Here is a 21,562-nt window from a genome sequence, read left to right as displayed (position 1 = left end):
TCACCAAGTTGGAGAGAGGTGCAATCCCATCACCTGGTGATATTTGTAGGGTTGTGGCTGAAGGCACAAGGGAGAGGGGGGGCTGCAATTTTCAACATTTCTGTAGAATCCCCCATATCTGAAATAGGGTACCATTTGGAATGCATCCATAACCACTTATTAGGACCACTATATACATAAGCAAGGCCATACCCCTTACCTCAAAGAGAAAGACAGAGTTTGATTTTAAAAGAAGACCCCACACATCTGTGCGGTGGTTAACTGGAACATCAATTGATGATGGAATGTTTTGAGGGTAACATCTGGACTTGAATCCGATTGGAGATGGAGAAATTATAGAGTGGAGATGGAAAGTTATACATGGAACAGATGCACTTGCTTTAGTTATTCAACAATTTATGCTTTCTTTCAAAATGTCATTCTTCCACTTCCCCCCTTGTGGCAGGACCATGCTTATTTACTAAACAAAAATGGAAATGCAACATGCAACAAATTTCAAAGATTTTACTGAGTTTCTGGTCACATGAGGAAATCAGCCTATTGACATCAATTCATTAGGGCCTAATCTATGGATTTCACATGACTGGGAATATATTTATGCATCTGTTGGTCACAGATACCTTAAAAGAAATGGGCCTCACAATGGGCTTCATGGTCTCGTCACGGTATTTCTGTGCATGAAAATTGCCATTGATAAAATGCAATTGTGTTCATTGTCCGTAGATTATACCTGCCCATACCAGAACCCTACCGCCACCAGGGGGCACTCTGTTCACAACGTTGACATCAGCAAACCGGGAGGCCAGTTGGACCTACTGCCAAATTCTCTAAAATGATGTTGGAGGCGGCTTACAGTAGAGAAATTAACATTAAATTATCTGGCAACAGCTCTGGTGGACATTCCTGCAATCAGTATGCCAATTGCAAGCTCCCTCAAAACTTTAGACATCTGTGGCATTGTGTTGTGTAACAAAACTGCACATTTAAGAGTGGCCTTTTATTGTCCCCCAGCACAAGGTGCACCTGTGTAATGATCATTCTTTTTCATCAGCTTCTTGATATGCCACACCTGTCAGGTGATTGGATTATCTTGCCAAAGGAGAAATGCTCATTAACAAGGATGTAAATACATTTGTGCACAACATTTGAGAGAAATAAGCTTTCTGTGCGTATGGAAAATTTCTGGGATCTTTTATTTCAGCCCATGAAACATGGGACCAACACTTTAACATGGGACCAACATGTTGCATTTATATATTTGTTCATTGTATATAACCTATAACTAACTGTAAATGTACAGTACATGACCTTGCATGACTATGACTAAAGCCTAATACTGTACATAAATGTTTGGTTCTGCAATAACTGTTATAATAACTAGGTTACATATTCAAATGCTTGTGTGATAAGACTATAAGTACAACAATTGTATTCAGCAACAAACGCTCTGAATCACCCACCATCACCCTGTCCATTCAACTGGATGGGCCAACAACATGGCAAACTGCAATTTGTGATAATTGTCTTGAATGTTCTTTGCTCGTCCACCAGTGCTATTTTCAAATGATTATAAAACCAGTTAGGTATCTTCTCCTGGAAAACAAGACCGAGAGGGCTCCTAAAATAAGCCTCTCAGCTCAAATCCACTGACCTGTTGCGTACAGAGGATTCGATTATAAGACTCAACATCTCAGGGCTCGCTCAATTGGTGTAACCATGGCGACCGGATGTACAGCCGTGTGTGACATCACGGCCCATTCAATTAATGACCGACTAAGCAGAGAGACACGGCTTTGTTCGTAATGTATATTGTGCGGCAACCTGTTGTTCCTATGCTGTCATCTAACCCCTGCTGCTGTAACAACACCTATTTCTGACCATTGCGCAAAGCACATCATCTAATAGTAGAAATGCCCGTCATTGCTGCACTTTGGAGCGCTCTCTCTAAAATGACCTTTTGAAATGACAGGCTCTTTGTTCAGAAGTGATAAAAGCTTAAACCACCTCACACTCACTATATCATCACATTCTATTGGTTTGCAAGAGGCCTTTCCAATCTAATCTGAGGCCTTTCGGTGACACTAAAAAAGGACAAGTGCATTCAGCATTTGGCTGGTCTGAGTAAGGAAGGACTCAATGAGATTCTGTAGGGTCCAGGAGCTCACCTTTTCGTAGCATTCCCTATTGTATGTACAGTAAAGGAGAGGGGGAAAGTGCTGATGCAAGCTGGGGAGTGACAGCCACACAGTGTGGGGTGTCTGTGACTGTCTGTGTGCGTATGAGTCGTCTCACTTCCTCGGATACGGTTGTTAGGTCAGCCAAGCTGATGTGAAATAGCTGATAAAGAGATAGCTGAGATGGTTTGGGGGCAGACATCTCAGTGTTCTATTTAATTATGTGGTTTGTGGATTGTGTGTGTGTGTGTTTGCGCGCATGTGAGCATTTATGTGTGTGTGAGTTAATAAATCAAATGAATTCATATATCGACCGACACCCCTGCCTCATGGACTAATAGTAAAGCTTAGGTATGTCTTGTAAAAATCCAAGTATCCTAGTTTAGACCATTCTGGAGCTGATGTAGTTGGCATACAAGTTGTCTCATTTCTACACCACAATATGTCCCGTATCAGCAGATTTCTTTGTATTAGCTAATTTTGGCACCATTTACCATTTGACTGCAGCAAGCTGACCTGCTTCTTCTGTCTATAAGTCTGCCATCACTACCAGTCAGTCACTGGGCCACCATGGCAGTAGTCTGATCTCTCCAGCCAGGGAGGGGAGAGTGATGCTTATTTAACCTCCTTAGAGGCTGTGGGCTGCTGGAGTGTGTTGATTGTTGAGTGGGTGGAGGTGCTGATGCTACTGCTGGTGGTGATGCTGAGGCTGGTGGTCTGAATTATCCCTCTGGTGACGCAGGTTTCTCCTCCACACACTTCCTGACAGCTGCTCCCTGCCTGCCTGCCCGTCTGCCTGCTTACGACAATAGGTTATATCCAACAATGTTACGTCCCTGTTCATTTCCTGAACGGCTATGGTTAGAGAATGTGTTTTCAGCTTGCTGGTGTGGTATCGTTCTTGCCTCTTTTACCCGTGTCTATCTAGTTGTTAGGTTCAATCTTCTCATTTGTTTTTGTGTTTTGAGGTTTTCCTTGTTGATTTACTTATCTTTCCCCATCTGTTATGGTGTCTGTTGAATTGATGTGCATGCACTATGTTGAAACTGGAAAGTTATTATGTTTTATTTTTACTACTTGACTATCTATATGAGAAAAGTGTACCTAAAACACATGATCAAAATACGTTACAAAAACGGTACTCATTCATTGAGTATGTTCTGTACATATTGAGCCATTTTTTGATCACTGTAGCCCTGCTCTTGCGCTATTTAGGGTGCTGGCTGGAATGTAATTGGTTGCCAAATAATTAGATGCAATACGATAACAATATGGGGCTCTTAATCGCATAATAATACAACTAGTAGACCTGGTTTATCTATTCCATTTAACAATAATAATAATAATAATACTAATAATATATATATATATATATATAATATATATATATATATATATATATATATATATATATATATATATATATATGCTTCTAATATTAGATACTCCAATTATTTAATAGGGGCAGAAAAAACAAATAGCTCAGGGGCATGAAAGGGTTAATGACCCGAATGACAACGGCATTAACCCGGAAGTTGTGCTTTGGTATTTCAATGTGACTTACCCTAAACTAGCTAGCTGTTGTAATACTCTATTAAGTATGTTCCTCACCGCTGTAAATCGTGAGTATGATTGAATACGTTGCTGTATATTGTAGTTTTTCACTAAGTTGTATGGCGAAATATAGAATTGGCTGGCTCTATGCATGTCTTTGGTTAGCCGATTTTTAGCTAGCTAGCTAGCTATGATTCACTGGCTAGTAGCATTGAAGTCAGCATATCATTTGTTAACTAACGTTAGCTAGATTAAGTAGTTAGCTCCATTCTGAAACAATGTTTTATAGATGGAGATGTCGTGTTGACTATCGTTAGCTTGCACAATCAGAAGCAAAGCTAGCTAGCCATGGCAAGTGTTTTACTAATTAACTAGTTAGTTAAACCGAAAGCTAGCTAGCTACCTCGGAGTTATGATCTTGCCAATCTGATTTCATTATCTGATCTCTTCCACACACACACAAGTGGCCAAGGCCAAGTCAAAGTAAGTAAATTATTTCCTTCTCCACCTCATAATTTGTGTATAGACGTCCTACTTTATTACCATATCTAATCCATGTACCATTTATTATACCCTCAGCTAAGCTACTTCCTAGTAAAAGCTTCATACAGTAGAAATTGGAATTTAGGTTTGATGTCTTTCTCTGAACTGTTTGCTGTAATATTATCCTCAATCTGCTCTTTGATAAAAGTGACCCAAGGAATAGCAATGAGCATGTAGTATATATGTTTCATAATTATTGTGGCCTATAACATGTGTTATCACAAAGTAACCATTGCCTTTGTTACAGGACTGTCCTAGTGCAAATGGTGAGTGCTGCTGGGACAGGTTACTGCTTCAACACCAAGAGGAACCGACTACGCGATAAACTGGTGCTGCGAAAAAATGACCCTTTTGGTAAACTACAAACCCTCTCTGATTAGCATTGTATGGAAGCAAACTATTACACTCACTCTCAGGGAGTTATCACTGATGCCAAGTGGACACTGGCCTCTCACAAGGGCTGTGTCTGTAAACGTTACTTGCAGCCAAGTCCTTGCTTTCGCCATCTTTGTTTCTCTCAAAGCTCATTGGTCCTCATTCAGACCTCCTCCTCCAATGAGCTGAGAGGAATTAGCCTAAGAAAACATGGACAGGGGACGCAAGTTGTTTTTTTACAGAAAATTTCAGACACAGCCAGTGTGGCTTTAACGTAGACAATATGACATCATCGTACACAAAGAACCAATAGTGGCATTTTGCTGTCCTACTGTCTATGAGTGATTTAATATTCATCTTATATCAGGTAACATTTGTGTTTGAGATCATTCAAATCATATACTATGTAGGCCTAGTCATTTGCCCCTGTTTGAAAATGATACCCTCACAATTATTTTAATTGGTTTGCAATGCTTACCTGATAAACCTACACTTTGCACATAGCTGTTCATTGTGCACCCACTTCAGAATTGTATTTCTGTCTTTGCAGTAAACAAACACGTCCTCTTTCACGAAAAGAAGAAGATCAGGTCGATTTAACCATGAACGGCAAAGAACGAGACTTTTGAATCTCCAACATCTAATCAGATGATTTCACTGACATTGTCTAAAATTTGTCGACCGTCATTCGCGAGAAGAGCTAAGGAGTTCCTATTGGACTATTCATGGGCCACATCAACTCATTGTAAACATTTGGAATGAACCAAGCGATGTCAAAACCTCAAGTAGTTCTGTTTCCATTCACATCAATAACCAGGTTTCCATCCAACATTTTGTGAGTACAGTACATGTCGGATAGAAATTTCAAGACAGGCCTGATGGAACCAGCAAATCTGTCAGTAAACTTTCCAAAGGTCGATGACAGAATACATGTCGTAGTGGACGAACCACACAACATATCATGACTCCCAAGTTTACTTCGATATGATGGTTATTATATCAATATTTAAATTATGTGAGAAGTGGCAATGGAAACCCCTTTATGCACAAATATTGATATAATAACCATCATATCATAGTAAACTTGGGAGTCATGATATGTTGTGTGGTTCTCCCACTACGACTTGGGAAAGCATGCAATTGGCTACAGATGAAATAAGTTGTGAACTTCACAGGGTGGAAAAAGTGCACAGTAATGAGCTTAATGCTCCTTTCCAATACATATTGAGGGTCTTATTCTGTTAACATGATGATCGGCTGCCGTTTGACTAATAATCTCCATCTTATCCATAACAATCAGATCATGTCCTATAGGTAGCTGACCCACACGGTGTCTGCGAGCTGTTGGCTAGAGCACACATGCAAAGACCAGAGTGGGCACGTTTGCTATATAAACGCAACATTTGTTGTGACAAAAACCTCAGACTTAAATGTGATTTAAACACATTTCACTTGTATTTTTTATTTGGTACATGGGAATTTAACGGCAAAATATATTTTCATGTGCACTACGTCATCACGCACAGCCTTTTATCCGCCACAAGTCAATTTGATGGAAACATCTCTGGTGGGAAAATGTGCATATGGTTTGTATGCAGATTTTAGAATACTTGCATGAATATCTTGCCAATTGGATGGAGACCTAGCTATTGAGACAATTATTCCTCAATAAGTAAGAAGTAGCTTGTTTCATGTTTTTGCCACTTGTATGTTATTTCTCTAACGTAGGCACATTGCATTTATAATCTTTGTTCTGCAAGAGTATCATATCTGCCATTAAGAAATAATGGAAACATGAAAGAAGGACAACTGTTCACTTATGTTTCACGCTGAATGATCATAAGCTTTTACAACATGGTAATTCAGTACAGAATACTTTTTTTTGTCTAGACAAACTAGTCTGGGTTTGGTGTTAACTTTTTTCGCTAGTTTTTCAGACAAATTATTTGTATCCTCATTGTAGGTCAGAATAAAAATTGAAATGATTTAAGTTGTATTTTCCCTCTTAAATGTGTTTGACATTTGTTGATTTTGTCAAAGCTTATGAAAAACAGTGAGTGAAATTGTTTCAATGATGAGTTTGTGGAACACTAGTATGAAACAAAATGTATTAAAAGTATTTAAATCTCATTATTGGACACATTGGAATATAAATGTAAAAAATGTATATGACAATACTGGTATGGCAGATTAATAAATGACAATGGTCATAATTGCATTAAGTTATTTACATAGTTTAATTACTTGATACAGTACTTGGCACAGTGTTTTAGATAGTTCAGGCTCACAGTGTCCATTTAGCGTGCAAGTTGCGGTCTTCTCTAGAAAAGGTCTGTGGGTAGGTCCTTTTTAGAGGGATAAGACGCCTGTGTCCCAATTGTCTGTACACTCACTCCTGCCACCTGATTGGCTCTCCTGGCCATCTCTTCCAGGGACATTGTAGGGAAGTGAGCCATGTAGAAGGCCAGGGCACCAATGAAACTGTCTCCAGCTCCCTATGTAGAGACAGACAGTCGTTACTACTCACATAGCAAAACAAACACGCACTGAATGTGTCAACAATTCAATTGAAATGTAGGCTAATAAGAGTTTTTTTTATAGGACAGAGTACTTTCTGTGAACAACAATGACCTTGCTGCGAGAACTCATTAATTCATTCATTTAGAATTGAATGTAAGTGGAAAGGGGGGATACCTAGTTGTACAACTGAATGCATTCAACTGAAATGTGTCTTTCGCATTTAACCTAACCCCTCTGAATCAGAGGTGCGTGGGGCTCCCATAATCGACATCCACATCTTCTGCACCTGGGGAACAGTGGGTTAACTGCCTTGCTCAGGGGCAGAACGGCAGATTTTTACCTTGTCAGCTTGGGGATTCAATCCAGCAACCTTTCGGTTACTGGCCCAACGCTCTAACCACTAGGCTACCTGTCATAGGAGCGATGGAGACGCACACACTGTCAAAGTGGACAAATACAAATCTGAGGCTTAAATGCAAAAATAGAGAAATTTAATGTAAGCAAATAAAGGAATCTATGACTTAATTCCTCATGACACTTGGAAAAAGTAATCAAGAGGAACTGAGACTAGAGATGTTATTTAACTATCTGACCAACTGTTGGCAACATTAGGGGGTGCTATGACACTTGTCAATTGTAGCTTTTTGAACAAGGCTCCCCACTGTCAGTTGAAATGCCTCCGCCATTAGTCTGAAATGGCCTAATACTCACCCTTTATGACAAACAAATGTATTAACACTTCCACTTAGCCAGTGTGAGATTCCCCGTTTTGTTATAAACAACTGAAGATAAGACGACAAGACCGATGTATTCACTTGCATAAATGAAGAATATTTAGCTTACATTTTCAAATGGCTATCGTATATAAAAACAAATGTGGGGGTATTATTCATATATGCCAGAATAACGTAATACATTTGAGTTTTCTCACCAACATATTTAGCCGAAGAGATTTGTCTTTTAACAGGGTCAGCTTGGCAGAATTATATTATATACCACAATGTACAAGTCAATAGAAAAATGTATAAAAATAAAAACGGTATTTTTTCCCCCAGAATTAATAAAAGTAAAGCATTATCAACATTTAAATACAAGTCATATTTCTGAGCACATGATTTCTTTCAAATGATACCTACCTAAACTTGATCTGCAAACTCAATATAATTATCAGAGGCTTGAGTACAAATGCCATAACTAAAATACAAATTCAAAATATGTCAAACATTGAAAGGACATGTATTTAGGACATTTCATGAACTCAATTTCATGGACATTTTTGTTCCTTTTTGTCACAACATTACCCATTTACAGTATCAAACAAGATACTTACTTTTACAGTGAAAAACATTTTTGCTAATTTGAGCATATTTTGTTGATGTATATTTTAGCACTTTGTCTCGTGTATCCTATACAACCTGAGGTTATAGGCATGTTTAAAGACAACAACCTCAGAGTAGTAATTGGTGAGGATGAGGACCAATTCAAAGTCCTAATTTGCAATCAAATTTTGCACATATCTATTATTGACATCAACGCATGGTTCTTATAAGTCCCAAATTCAGCGCGCAGATCCCAAGTTAGGATTTGGTGCGAATAAGTCCTTTGGGCATCACCCCTATTCCAGTTTTCTGACATCCTGGCAGTTTTATAGGCTAACACTCCTCTGGGATTGCCTATCGGCTTGTCATGGGTTTAATCTTTCTTTCTCTCTGCTATTGACAGTGATGATGGAATGTGCAATAGGTGCCCAGGGGGGTGGGCTTGGGTGTGTAGGAGAGATGAGGGTGTTAGATCACTGATAGGAAAACGCATGGAGGAATGTGGCAAAGCGTTCAGATTTAACCACAGATGGCCCCCGCCACTGGTTCTCACAAGCCTGGCCAATTACTCACCGTTCGGCCTCTAGAATAGTTCATTGCACACTTCCCCGAACACCTTCACCCCTCCCCCAAGTAGCCTCCCACCACATCCCCCATTCAGAACTCTCATCAGCCAAGAAACAAGGCTAGAGTCAAAGGTGACTTTCATGGATTGGTGAGAGACTGGAAAAAGTGAATACAGGGGGAGAAAAAGTGGGTAGATTCAAATTTTTATCCATGTACTGAGCATTCAGAAAGTATTCAGACCCCTTGACTTTTTCAACATTGTTACATTACAGCCTTATTCTAAAATGTATTAAATAGTTTTTCTTCTTCATCAATCTACACACAATACCCCATAATGACAAAGCAAAAACAAGTAAAAAAAGAAAGAAAAGGAAATCACATTTACAGAAGAATTCAGAACCTTTACTTAGTACTTTGTTGAAGCAACATTGGCAGTGATTACAGCCTCGAGTCTTCTTGGGTATGACGCTACAAGCTTGGCACACCTGTATTTGGGGAGTTTCTCCCATTCTTCTCTTCAGATCCTCTCAAGCTCTGTCCGGTTGGATGGGGAGCGTTGCTGCACAGCTATTTTCAGGTCTGTCCAGAGATCGGGTTCAAGTTCGGGCTCTGCCTGGGCCACTCAAGGATATCCTGTCCCGAAGCCAATCCTGTGTTGTCTTGGCTGTGTGCTTAGGGTCATTGTCCTGTTGGAAGGTGATCCTTAGCCTAAGTCTGAGATCCTGAGCGCTCTGGAGCATGTTTTTTTAATCAAGAATCTCTATGTACTTTGCTTCGTTCATCTTTCCCTCGATCCTGACTAGTCTCCCAGTCCCTGCCGCTGAAAAACATCCCCACAGCATGATGCTGCCACCACCATGCTTCACCGTAAGGATGGTGCCAGGTTTCCCCCAGACGTGATGCTTGGCATTTAACCTTGATTTCATCAGACCAGAGAATCTTCTTTCTCATGGTCTGAGAATCCTTTAGGTGCCTTTTGGCAAACTCCAAGCGTGCTGTCATGTGCCTTTTACTGAGGAGTGGCTTCTGTCTGGCCACTCTACCATAATGGCCTGATTGGTGCAGTGCTGCAGAGATGGTTGTCCTTCTGGAAGGTTCTCCCATCTCCACCGAGGAGCTCTGTCAGAGCGATAATTTGGGTTCTTGGTCACCTCCCTGACCAAGGCCCATCTCCCCGATTGCTCAGTTTGGCCATGCGGCCAGCTCTAGGTTTTGGTGGTTCCAAATTTCTTCCATTTTAAGAGTGATGGAGGACACAGTTCTTGGGGACCTTCAATGCTACGGAAATGTTTTGGTACCCTTCCCCAGATCTGTAGCTCGACACAATCCTGTCTCAGAGCTCTACGGACAATTGCTTCGGCCTCATGGCTTGGTTTTTGCTCTGACAATGCTCTGTCAACTGTGGGACCTTATATATACAGGTGTGTGCCTTTGGATCATCATGTCCAATCAATTTCATTTACCACTGGTGGACTCCAATCGAATTGTAGAAACATCTCAAGGATGACCAATGGAAACAGGATGCACCCGAGCTCAATATCAAGTCTCATAGCAAAGGGTCTGAATAGTTATGTAAATAAGGCATCTGTTTTTTATTTGTAAGAAATTTGCTAACATTTCTACATCTGTTTTTGCTTTTTCATTATGGGGTATTGTGTGTAGATTGATGAGGATTATATATTTCTTTCATTTTAGAATAAGACTACCGTAATAAAAAGTAGAAAAAGTCAAGGTGTCTGAATACTTTCCGAAAGCACTGTATGTTTGTCTCCTGGTCGTTGGTTTGGGTTGTGTTTACCATGTGGAAATGTACGGTCCCACTTTGGCAAGTTTCCAGTTCACAGTTCTGGTGAGACAATGACTACACCCTGTCCACACCCAAACTCAATGAGGTTGGCATGAAGAGACAAATAAAATACCAAAGAAGTTTGAGAGAAAAGAAGGTATCACATTATCAGCCAAGTTGCCAGAACATTTGCGATCATTTACAAATTTCTATTTCAAGTTGGCATTCTTATTCTTTTTCCACCACAGAATCAGGCCAATTCCATTATAATCAACAGAAATGATGAACATGTAAACTACAGGATACACATACTGAGAACTGATCCTCAATGTTTTTATAATTTCTAAAGAGTGTAACTGGAGTGACCCAGGATAACAACTCAAGTCTTCCAGTCTGATCGTCTCTGTCCACCACGTTCCAATGCTCCCCATGCCGAGTCACTGTCCTCTCGTCTTGTGTTGAAAGCAATGCCTGAGACTGACATGTGACAGTGTCGCATCCCCACGTGACGCTCACTGGAGCTGACAACCTCAGCCCCGCTGCGGATGCCCTCGACACACTTTGGTGAAGGTTAGATTGGAAAGCCTGTCAGTCAAACGACAGAAGCGGTAGCCGTGGACGAGTACTGATGCTCTTTCACAGTTAGCTCCGTCCGCTACACGGTGACCTTTATCCCTTGGCTGGTTCTCAGCATTGCTAGAGTCATAAAAGTTTGAAGTAAGGTGCAGCATGAGCAATCTAACATCAGCATAAACAACTGTGGTCTATGAGTGAAGATGCATGTTGTGGCATGTTATTTTTTTGTCAACATTCAAATGCTTTTTTGAAATCAAAACAGATCTGCAAATCCAACTTCCTTCGTGGTGCTCTTCATTAGTCTCCTTTCTTTCAAAATGGATCCCTGCCCTAAACTTAGTCTTAAAAAGGGGATACAAAGAATCTGACATTGTGCATCACAATGACTGTATTTCCTGTAATCTAGTCTCCCATACGGGTGTGACGGATGGGGAAACAGTAATCCCCAGCCTGGGGCCCTCATCAATAAGGACCCCCTAGAGAGAGTAAAGAACTCCGTGGCCAGTGCTGACTCAAACTGTTACTGGACCCCAAGCTTCCGGGAAAGAATGATGACAGTTGCTCTGCGGAAGTATCGGAAGATAATGACCAGATCAAAAGCACAGTAAATTGAATAGATTAAGTCTTGTCATTTTCTTCTTCATTTCACCAGTGTGATAAATGTACACAGATTCAGAAGAAGAGGATAGCTTGGATTGCATGGCATAGAGGTGGTAACTAACCACTGGCATGTGCAGTCCAATAAGGACTTCATGGGGGCCTCCCTTCGTTGCGCCATCTTTGCAGTGACTAACTACGCGGTGGTCAGGGTTCGGAAGAGGTGAAGAATACTGGGGTATTCCCCTACCTACCGCTTCCAGGAACAAGCCTGTGTGTGGTAATCTGTCATCCTCTCATAGGAAGGAAGTCAGGATGATATGGATTGTCCAGACCCACTCTGAGCTGTTTTGTCTGGCCTGGCAACTACCCCCACCATCACACCAACCCCACAGTACAGGAAAAGCACAGGCCAAAGGGGTGGCCACTGTGTGTGTGTGCGTGAGAGACAGAGACCGCAGACTTGTGTGCGCAAGCATCATCCAATCGTCCACACTAACAGCGCAGCCTCTGTGAAAGTAGGAATGCCTGCACTCAATTTAAGAAAGAAGGAAAACTTTAGGGGAAGATGGGAGGGAAGAGTGAATTTTGCTTTGTTACCAGTCCAGCTTTGCAGCTGACCCTGACTCCGCCTCTAAAGCCTTGCCACGTACAATGTGTTGCTCGTGGAGGAGGAGGGGGGAGGGTGTTGTGGTTCAGTGGATGATGAAAGAACTGGGGTAGCAACCAGGAGAAGCAAGAATTGTATGCTTCTTTGAACTCAGCACTGACTGGAAAGGATACAGGCAGTATAATAAAACAATATTTATGTGTATTTTTGGGTGGTGACATTGTTGATCCTGCAAGATCATAGCTTCAGACCCAGCCTCCTTCCTCAGTTCGCCAACCCACGCATAGCATTGAAGCCACCAAATTCACACCAAGCAAACATGTTTCTGGTGAAAAAAATTGAGAGCGCAGCACTACACCGTGTTCACTCAACAAAAAACGGCAATGAACAAAATCAAAGAACCAAATACCTTTTTAAGAGGCCTTACCATGCATGTAAAAATGTTTTATCAAATAAATAAAAAGGAAACACCAAAGGTCTGTGAGGCTGACTAGCCATTCAGAAAACAATCTTTTCTTTTGCTAGTAAAAATAAATTGTTTACTGGAAGAGGGATTAGGGCATCCAAAAGAGTTAAACACTCCAGAATTTATGGGGCCATCAAAGTGTAGGGGGGAGCACTGCCAAAACCAAGGCCCGATCACAGGCTGGGCTGTGTTGTGTTCTGCTGACTGGTGCAGGGCTAAGAGGTGAGTCACAGCGGGAGGGGGGGGGTTGGGGTGAAGGAAGCTAAGCCAGGTTCCCCTCAGGGCTATGGTTCATTTTGTATGCACCACCAGGGAATGGGGGAGTTGGTGTGTTTGCGTGTATTACTAGGGACAGTAAAAGTATAAAGGGTCATTTAATTATAGGTACACCGAGGCAGATTGCAGTACAAATATTTTTGGTAACATTAATGGATCGGTAAAGCTAACTTGTGGGATCTGTGCACACGCAGTCAGGACACTAATTGCTTCTGAGCACTCTCACATTGCACTGATTTCAGCAATTGGTATCTATTGTACTGTTTTGTAAATGGGGAGTGTATAAGGTGGATTACAGTACAGACATACACACTAAGTTACAGTACAGACATACACACTAAGACAGGAATATGACACTTTGGGTCGTGGCAAGGTGTTGATGGGAGAGAGAAAAAACAGTCATGAAGCCCTAAACACTCCCCTATTGTTACTCTCCTGCTTCAGTGGATTCACTTATTTTAACTTCAGTTAATGGGGGATTTTGATTCCAAACAGGAACAATGAGTTTCAAAATGGAAACGTTTCTTATTAAAACACAAGATAAAAGACACCCAGTTTAAGGGGATATAATCTTGTAGTTTGAATGCATCTGTACTTTTGCAGCTCAATATCAACTGCACGCAAACCGCTGGACTCTCTAATTCACAACACTGTCACCCTGTAGAATTTATCAAATGCATCATCTGTAGTTGTATGCAAACAAAACGAAAATTATCCATTTTTCTCTAAAGCCTAACAAATGCATCGACTCTAAATCAGTTGTGTCCCAAACTCGAACAGGAAGTGTGAAAGTCTCACCGAGCCAGGCGTGACGGCAAAGCCTTTTCAAGATGAAATCAGGAAGAGAATCCAAAATGTCCCCACATCCCCTATAAAACCCAGTTTAATCTTTAACCTCTACTGGGGTGAGAAACAACCGAGCCATTAGCCTCCACCTCTGGGACGTCGTACAGCATGTGCTGGTCTGTGGCCGAGAGAATTTAATTTAATCACGTCATGGTGATTTGTAGTACACAACATATTGTGCGCATACGTCATCTTTTTCAGTGTCCCCCCAGAAGTTGAAGAGGAGTGTCCACATTAAAGTGATGCAAACATCTGCTTTTCTTTTATGGCTATGTCGAGGAATCAGTTGTTAGATCATGGAAAATAATGTGCAGGGTTTGACATTTACTTTTTTAGCCACTTCAGACAAGTAGGTCTGATTGTTTTACTTGTCCAAAAGCTCAAGTCACATGTCCAGTCACTTGTCTGTAACACCATTTTTACATCATTGTATGATGCAAGGAACCACTTTTCAAAATAAATCACTTTTTTTACCATAGAGAATAAGACAAATCAAACTGTATTTGTCACATGCGCCGAATACAACAAGTGTAGACTTTACTGTGAAATGCTTACTTACAAGCCCTTAACCAACAGTGCAGTTCAAGAAGAAGAATATATTTACCAAGTAGACTAAAATAAAAATAATAAAAAAGTAACACAATAAGAATAACAATAACGAGGTTATATACAGGGGACACCGGTACCAAATCAGTGTGTGGGGGTACAGGTGAGGTAATTTGTACATGTAGGTGGGGGTGAAGTGACTATGCATAGATAATAAACAGCGAGTAGCAGCAGTGTACAAAAGGGAGGGGGTGGTGGGGGTCAATGTAAATTGTCCGCTGGCAATTTGATTAATTGTTCAGCAGTCTTATGGCTTGGGTGTAGAAGCTGTTTGAGGAGCCTTTTGGTTCTAGACTTGGCGCTCCAGTACCGCTTGTCGTGCGGTAGTAGAGAAAAAAAGTCTATAACTTGGGTGACTGGGGTCTCTGACAATTTTAGGAGCTTTCCTCTGACACCACCTATTATATAGGTCCTGGAAAACTTGGCCCCATTGATGTACTGGGCCGTTCGCACTACCCTCTGTAGCGCCTTACGCTCAGATGCCGAGCAGTTGCTATACCAGGCGGTGATGCAACCGGTCAGGATGCTCTCAATGGTGCAGCTATAGAATCCTTTGAGGATCTGGGGACCCATGACAAATCTTTTCAGTCTCCTAAGGGGGAAAATGTTTTGTCATGCCCTCTTCACGACTATCTCGGTATGTTTGGACTATGATAGTTTGTTGGCGATGTGGACACCGAGGAACTTGAAACTCTCGATCAGTTCCACTACAGCCCCGTCGATGTTAATGGGGGACTGTTCGGCCCGCCTTTTCCTGTAGTCCACGATCAGCTTCTTAGTCTTGCTTACATTGAGGGAGAGGTTGTTGTCCGGTCAACATACTGCCAGTTCTCTGACCTCCTCCCTATAGGCCGTCTCATCGTTGTCGGTGATCAGGACTACCACTTTTGTGTCGTCAGCAAACTTAATGATGGTGTTGGAGTCGTGTTTGGCCACACAGTCGTGGGTGAACAGGGAATACAGGAGGGGACTAAGTACACACCCCTGAGGGGCCTCAGTGTTGAGGATCAGTGTGGCAGACCTGTTGCTGCCTACCCTTACCACCAGGGGGCGGCCCATCAGGAAGTCCAGGATCCAGTTGCAGAGGGAGGTGTTTAGTCCCAGAGTCCTTAGCTTAGTGATGAGCTTCGTGGGCACTATGGTGTTGAACGCTGAGCTGTAGTCAATGAACATCATTCTCACATAGGTGTTCCTTTTGTCCAGGTGAGAAAGGGCAGTATGGAGTGCGATTGAGATTGCATCATCTGTGGATCTGTTGGGGCGGTATGCGAATTGGAGTGGGTCTAGGGTGTCCGGGAGGATGCTGTTGATGTGAGCCATGACCAGCATTTCAATGCACTTCATGGTTACCGACATGAATGCCACAGGGCGGTAATCATTTAGACAGGTTAACTTCGCTTCCTTGGGCACGGGGACTATGGTGGTCTGCTCGAAACATGTAGGTATTACAGTCCCGGTCAGGGAGAGGTTGAAAATGTCAGTGAAGACACTTGCTAGGTGGCCCACACATACTTTGAGAACACGTCCTGGTAATCCGTCTGGTCCAGCAGCTTTGTGAATGTTGACCTGTTTAAAGGTTTTGTTCACATCGGCTACCGAGAGCGGTATCACACAGTCATCCAGAACAGCTGGTGCTCTCGTGCATGCTTCAGTGTTACTTGCCCCGAAGCAAACATAAAAGGCATTTAGCTCATCTGGTAGGCTCACGTCACTGGGCAGCTTGCGTCTGGGTTTCCCTTTGTAGACCGTAAATGTTTTCAAGCCCTGCCACATCCGACAAGCGTCAAAGCCGTTGTAGTAGGATTCAATCTTAATCCTGTATTGACGCTTTGCTTGTTTGTTGGTTAGTCTGAGGACATAGCGGGATTTCTTATAAGTGCCCGGATTAGTCTCCCACTCCTTGAAAGTGGCAGCTCTAGCCTTGAGCTCAATGCAGATGTTGACTATAATACATGGCTTCAGGTTGGGATATGGACGTACAGTCACTGTGGGGACGACGTCGTCGATGCACTTATTGATAAAGCCGATGACCTTGGTGTACTCCTCAATGCCATTGGATGAATCCCGGAACATGTTCCAGTCTGTGCTATTAGAACAGTCCTGTAATGTAGCATCCACGTAATTTGACCACTTCCGTATTGAGTGAGTCACTGGTACTTCCTGCTTTAGTTTTTTTGCTTGTAAGCAGGAATCAAGAGGATGGAATTATGGTCAGATTTGCCAAATGGAGGGCGGGGGAGAGCTTTGCATCTCTGTGTGTGGAGTAAAGGTAGTCTATGATTTGTTTTTCTCTGGTTGCACATGTGACATGCTGGTAAAAAAATTGGTAAAACTGATTTAAGTTTGCCTGCATTAAAGTCCCCGGCCACAAAGAGTGCTGCTTCTGGGTGAGCATTTCCCTCTTGGCTTATGGCCTCATCGAGTTGTTTACACTATGCTTATTGACTTCTTTATTAAATAATTCCCCCCGGGGATTGAAATTATGGTTATCTCTGGGATGATAAAAAATGTCTAAGGTTCTGGGACAGTTCTGGGGCGACAGATCCCAAATTCATACAACCACTGAACATTAACGCAACAGATCAAAATGTATAGCTTAAAATATTTATAATGTTTTACTTCTTCATATTATAAGCTCAACAATACGCACATGGCTGTAGGAATGTTCCAAAATGCAATTTGCGGAAAACACCATTCTCAAAAGTGAACCGCACGCGGTGAGTGGTTTCATTTGACAGGTGAAAATATCGGTTAGAAGTTAAGAAAGAAGGGCGATCTAAAGATGCATCAACTAACATGGGTTACTTAAAGTATATGTTAATGATTATGCCTTTGGCGGCTGGACAAAAAAAGTATATTTGAAAACCAATAGAACATGATACAAATGCTGGTTTCAATGGCATATTAAATGTAAACTTCACCGCTAGACACTATTTGGGATGTTTTTCAGGTCTCCCTACATAATTATGAATGATGAGAGGGTGTTTCAGACATAATTATGCACTATAGCTGTATTTATAATTTTTTTGCACTAGCAATGACGTCACTGGTTGATTGAGCCGGCTGTCTGATATAAAAATGAATGGAGCCATGTTTTGTAGCAATTGTTTTTGTCACGCCCTGACCTTAGAGATCCTTTAAATTCTCTATTTGGTAGGTCAGGGTGTGACTAGGGTGGGATATCTATGTTTATATTTCAATCAGAGGCAGCTGTCTATAGTTGTCTCTGATTGGGGATCATACTTAAGCAGCCCTTTTTCCCACCTTGAGTTGTGGGATCTTGTCTTCGTGTGTTGCACTCCTAGCTTTACTTTCGTTGAGTTGTTTATTGTTTTTTGGTGGAACATTTAAAATTAAAGAAAATGTACGCCTACCACCCTGCACCTTGGTCTTCATTTAACGACTGACGTTTACAGAAGATCCCACCACCAACGGACCAAGCAGCGTGGTCAGGACTGGACCTGGGAGGAAATCCTGGAGGGAGCAGGACCATGGACAAGGGCCGGGGAGTATTGCCGTCCGAAGGAGGAGATAGAGGCAGCGAAAGTGGAAGGGCGACGATACGAGGAGTTAGCTCAACGAAGCAAGCACGAGAGGCAGCCTCCCAAAAATATGGGGGACACACACGGGGAGATTGGCGGAGTCAGGGTTTAGACCTGAGCCAACTCCCCGTGCTTACCGTGGGGAGCGAGTGACCGGTCAAGCAGTGTGTTATCCGGTTCTGCGCACCATGCCTTCAGTGCGCATCCACAGCCCGGTGCGCTCTGTGCAAGATCCTTCGCAGTTGCCGTGCTAGAGTGGGCATTCAGCCAGGACGGATTGTGCCTGCTCAGCGCTCCTGGCCTTCGGTGCGTCTCTTGGGCCCAGGATATCCTGCGCCAGCTCTACGCACGGTATCCCCAGTTCGCCAGCACAACCCAGTGCGGCCTGTGCCAGCTCCCCGCACTTGCCGTGCTACAGGGGGGATTTAGCCAGGACGCGTTGTGCCAGCTCTACGCTCCAGACCTCCATCGCGACTCCACGGCCCAGCATATCCTGCACCGGCTCTACGCACTATGCCTCCAGTGCGCCTTCATAGCCCAGTGAGTCCCGTGCCAGCTCTCCACACTCACCGAGCAAAAATGGGTATCCAGCCAGGACGCGTTGTGGCTGCTCCCCGCACCAGGCTTCCAGTACGTCTCCTCAGTCCGGTGAGACCTGTTCCGGCCCCACGTATGAAGCCTCCAGTGATGATCCATGGCCCGGAGCCTGTAGTGATGATCCATGGCATGAAGCCGCCAGTGATGATCCATGGCCCGGAGCCGCCAGTGATGATCCATGGCCCGGAGCCGCCAGTGATGATCCATGGCCCGGAGCCGCCAGTGATGATCCATGGCCCGGAGCCGCCAGTGATGATCCATGGCCCGGAGCCGCCAGTGATGATCCATGGCCCGGAGCCGCCAGTGATGATCCATGGCCCGGAGCCTCCAGTGATGATCCATGGCACGGAGCCTGTAGTGGTAATCGATGGCACGAAGCCTCCAGTGATGATCCATGGCCCGGAGCCTGTATTGATGGTCTATGGCAAGGAGCCTGCAGTGACGTTCCCCAGTCCAGAGCCCCCAGCCCTTTTTCCCACCTTCAGTTGTGGGATAATGTCTTTGGTTGTTGCATGTGTTTGCACTCCTAGCTTTACGTTCGTTGAGTTGTTTATTGTTTTTGGTGGAATATTTATAATTAAAAGAAAATGTACGCCTACCACACTGCGCCTTGGTCTTCATTTAACGACGGATGTTACAGTTGTGGCCTTTGTGTTTTTCCGATTGCACGTTCCCGCTAGCAGCGTGAAGATATGGTTGTTCTTGTTCAATAGAGCCATTGAACTTTTCTCAACGATATTCATATCTGACAGGACATTGCAGGATATCTAGGTTGACTCATTTTCCCTGGCTTTGTGAAGATTACAGCCTGACAGGAGCCATACTTCCTTGTTCCTACCCTCGAAGGCAGGCTTTTCAAAATGGTGGCGGTACTAGTTTACAGGATCACAGGAGCTGTTACAGTCTACTCACTGCCTTGGCTAAATAATTAGCTACAATGGCTGTTCCTGATGATTCCTTTTTCCAAGAAGAGCTGGATGACAAAACCTTTTTTTATTTTATTTTGCATAAGGACATACATCCAGTAGTTGAGACGGGGAAAAATACAGTGCCTTGCAAAAGTATTCACCCTCCCTGGCATTTTTCCTATTTTGTTGCCTTACAACCTGGAATTAAAATGGATTTTTTGGGGGGGGTTGTAATCATTTGAGTTACACAACATGCCTACCACTTTGAAGATGCTACATATTTTTTTATTGTGAAACAAACTGTATTTGATTAATTTGATGTTATTTTAATGGACAAAAAAATGCTTTTCTTTCCAGAACAAGGACATTTCTAAGTGACCCCAAACTTTTGAACAGCAATGTATATATTACACAGTACCAGTCAAAAGTTTGGAAACACCTACGGTACTCATTCTCAGCTTGGGGGTGGGGGGAAATCGATGGAACAGCATTACCTTTCAACGTTCGACGACATGGCAACCCATTAGTCCGTTACGAAATCCTGTCTGAAAGTGCTGGCTACAAACAACAACAAAAAATGTAATATGTATTTTCTTAGCTCTTGTTCTCCCCAATTTCGTGGTATCCAATTGTTAGTTACAGTCTTGTCCCATTGCTGCGACTCCCGTACGGACTCGGGAGAGGTGAAGGTCAAGAGCCATGAGTCCACCGAACATTTTGTGAGAAAACTGCACATTTTAGAGTGGACTTTTATTGCACCTGTGTAATGATCATGCTGTTTAATCAGCTTCTTGATATGCCACACCTGTCAGGTGAATGGATTACTTTGGCAAAGGAGAAATGCTTACTAAAAAATTTGTGCACAACATTTTAGAGAAAAGCTTTTTGTGTATATGGAAAATGTCTGGGATATTTTATTTCAGCTCATCAAACATGGGACCAACACTTCACATGTTGCGTTTATATTTTTGTTTCGTATAAATAAGTCTCATTAAAGTTTAGCTACATTTTCTGACGCCTCCCTCATTTAACTATAGCCAATATGCCTACACTTTGACATGCAGGCTTGAGAAACTCTGATATTAAGACCCTAGGGATATTCTTACCGTGGTATCCACTGTTGTCACCGGCTTGGTGGGGACATGGTGTGATGGGGACGAGGGCTCTTGTGCCGACAGCACAACACAGCCCCGGGAGCCCAGGGTGATGATGACCGAGCTGCAGCCTCGCCTCAGCAGCTCCTCACCGGCCCGGCCAGCATCCTCTATACTCGCCACAGCCACCCCCGTCAGCAGCTCTGCCTGTGGAGACCACCAGGGAGGTGTGTTAAAAATTGTGTGGTCTGGGATTTGAGCCAGCAACCTTCAGACTACTGGCCCACCTCAAAGTGAAAATCTATGTATGTTGAGTGTGTGGGTGTGCAACGCCCAGGAGGGTGCAGCACATTGGTGAGGGGTAAGTTGAGTTTTTACAATGGAGGCACTTTGCAAAATCACTCTATAAATCCCTATTAGTTCAGTTTTACATCTATTGGGGGGGGTAAGCTAATATATGGAATTTTTTAAGATTGTCATACCATGGATCATTTCAATATTTGATTTGAAATGTATAAATATTTATTAATAGTGAATCGCACAACAAAACAATAAAGAATAATCGAAACATGACATTCTGGAGTGCTCACAGGCAACAACACAAAA

The 21,562-nt window shown here is 42.8% G+C and overlaps 2 protein-coding genes across 5 annotated transcripts in view; one reads left to right on the top strand and one right to left on the bottom strand.

The window, feature by feature from the left end:
* The first annotated feature begins 3,668 nt into the window (after window positions 1–3,668).
* Window positions 3,669–6,864, top strand: mrpl33 (mitochondrial ribosomal protein L33). Its single transcript, XM_046366384.1, has 4 exons — window positions 3,669–3,796; window positions 4,193–4,211; window positions 4,519–4,625; window positions 5,197–6,864. The coding sequence occupies exons 1-4, from the start codon at window positions 3,775–3,777 to the stop codon at window positions 5,244–5,246; spliced, it is 198 nt and encodes a 65-aa protein (XP_046222340.1). The 5' UTR covers window positions 3,669–3,774; the 3' UTR covers window positions 5,247–6,864.
* Window positions 6,865–21,562, bottom strand: part of rbks (ribokinase) — an 84,736-nt gene continuing 70,038 nt past the window's right edge. For all 4 annotated transcript variants that reach the window (XM_046366380.1, XM_046366381.1, XM_046366382.1 and 1 more), the window contains 2 exons: window positions 20,969–21,163; window positions 6,865–7,141 (listed from right to left, as the gene is read on the bottom strand). In XM_046366380.1, coding sequence (XP_046222336.1) covers window positions 6,968–7,141; window positions 20,969–21,163 — 369 coding nt within the window. In that variant the 3' untranslated portion in view covers window positions 6,865–6,967. The remainder of the gene's footprint in view (window positions 7,142–20,968; window positions 21,164–21,562) is intronic.

Source organism: Oncorhynchus gorbuscha, linkage group LG10, assembly GCF_021184085.1.
Source record: "Oncorhynchus gorbuscha isolate QuinsamMale2020 ecotype Even-year linkage group LG10, OgorEven_v1.0, whole genome shotgun sequence".
Taxonomy (NCBI): domain Eukaryota; kingdom Metazoa; phylum Chordata; class Actinopteri; order Salmoniformes; family Salmonidae; genus Oncorhynchus; species Oncorhynchus gorbuscha.
Note: the sequence above shows the minus strand (reverse complement) of the source record. Positions and strands in the feature narration are given on the sequence as shown.

Bases quoted from the DNA above. Each gene is read 5' to 3' on its own strand.
- mrpl33 (XM_046366384.1), top strand. From the start codon at position 3,775: ATGTTCCTCACCGCTGTAAATC. The intron at 4,626-5,196 runs GTAAACTACAAA...CTGTCTTTGCAG, and splicing joins GCGAAAAAATGACCCTTTTG to TAAACAAACACGTCCTCTTT.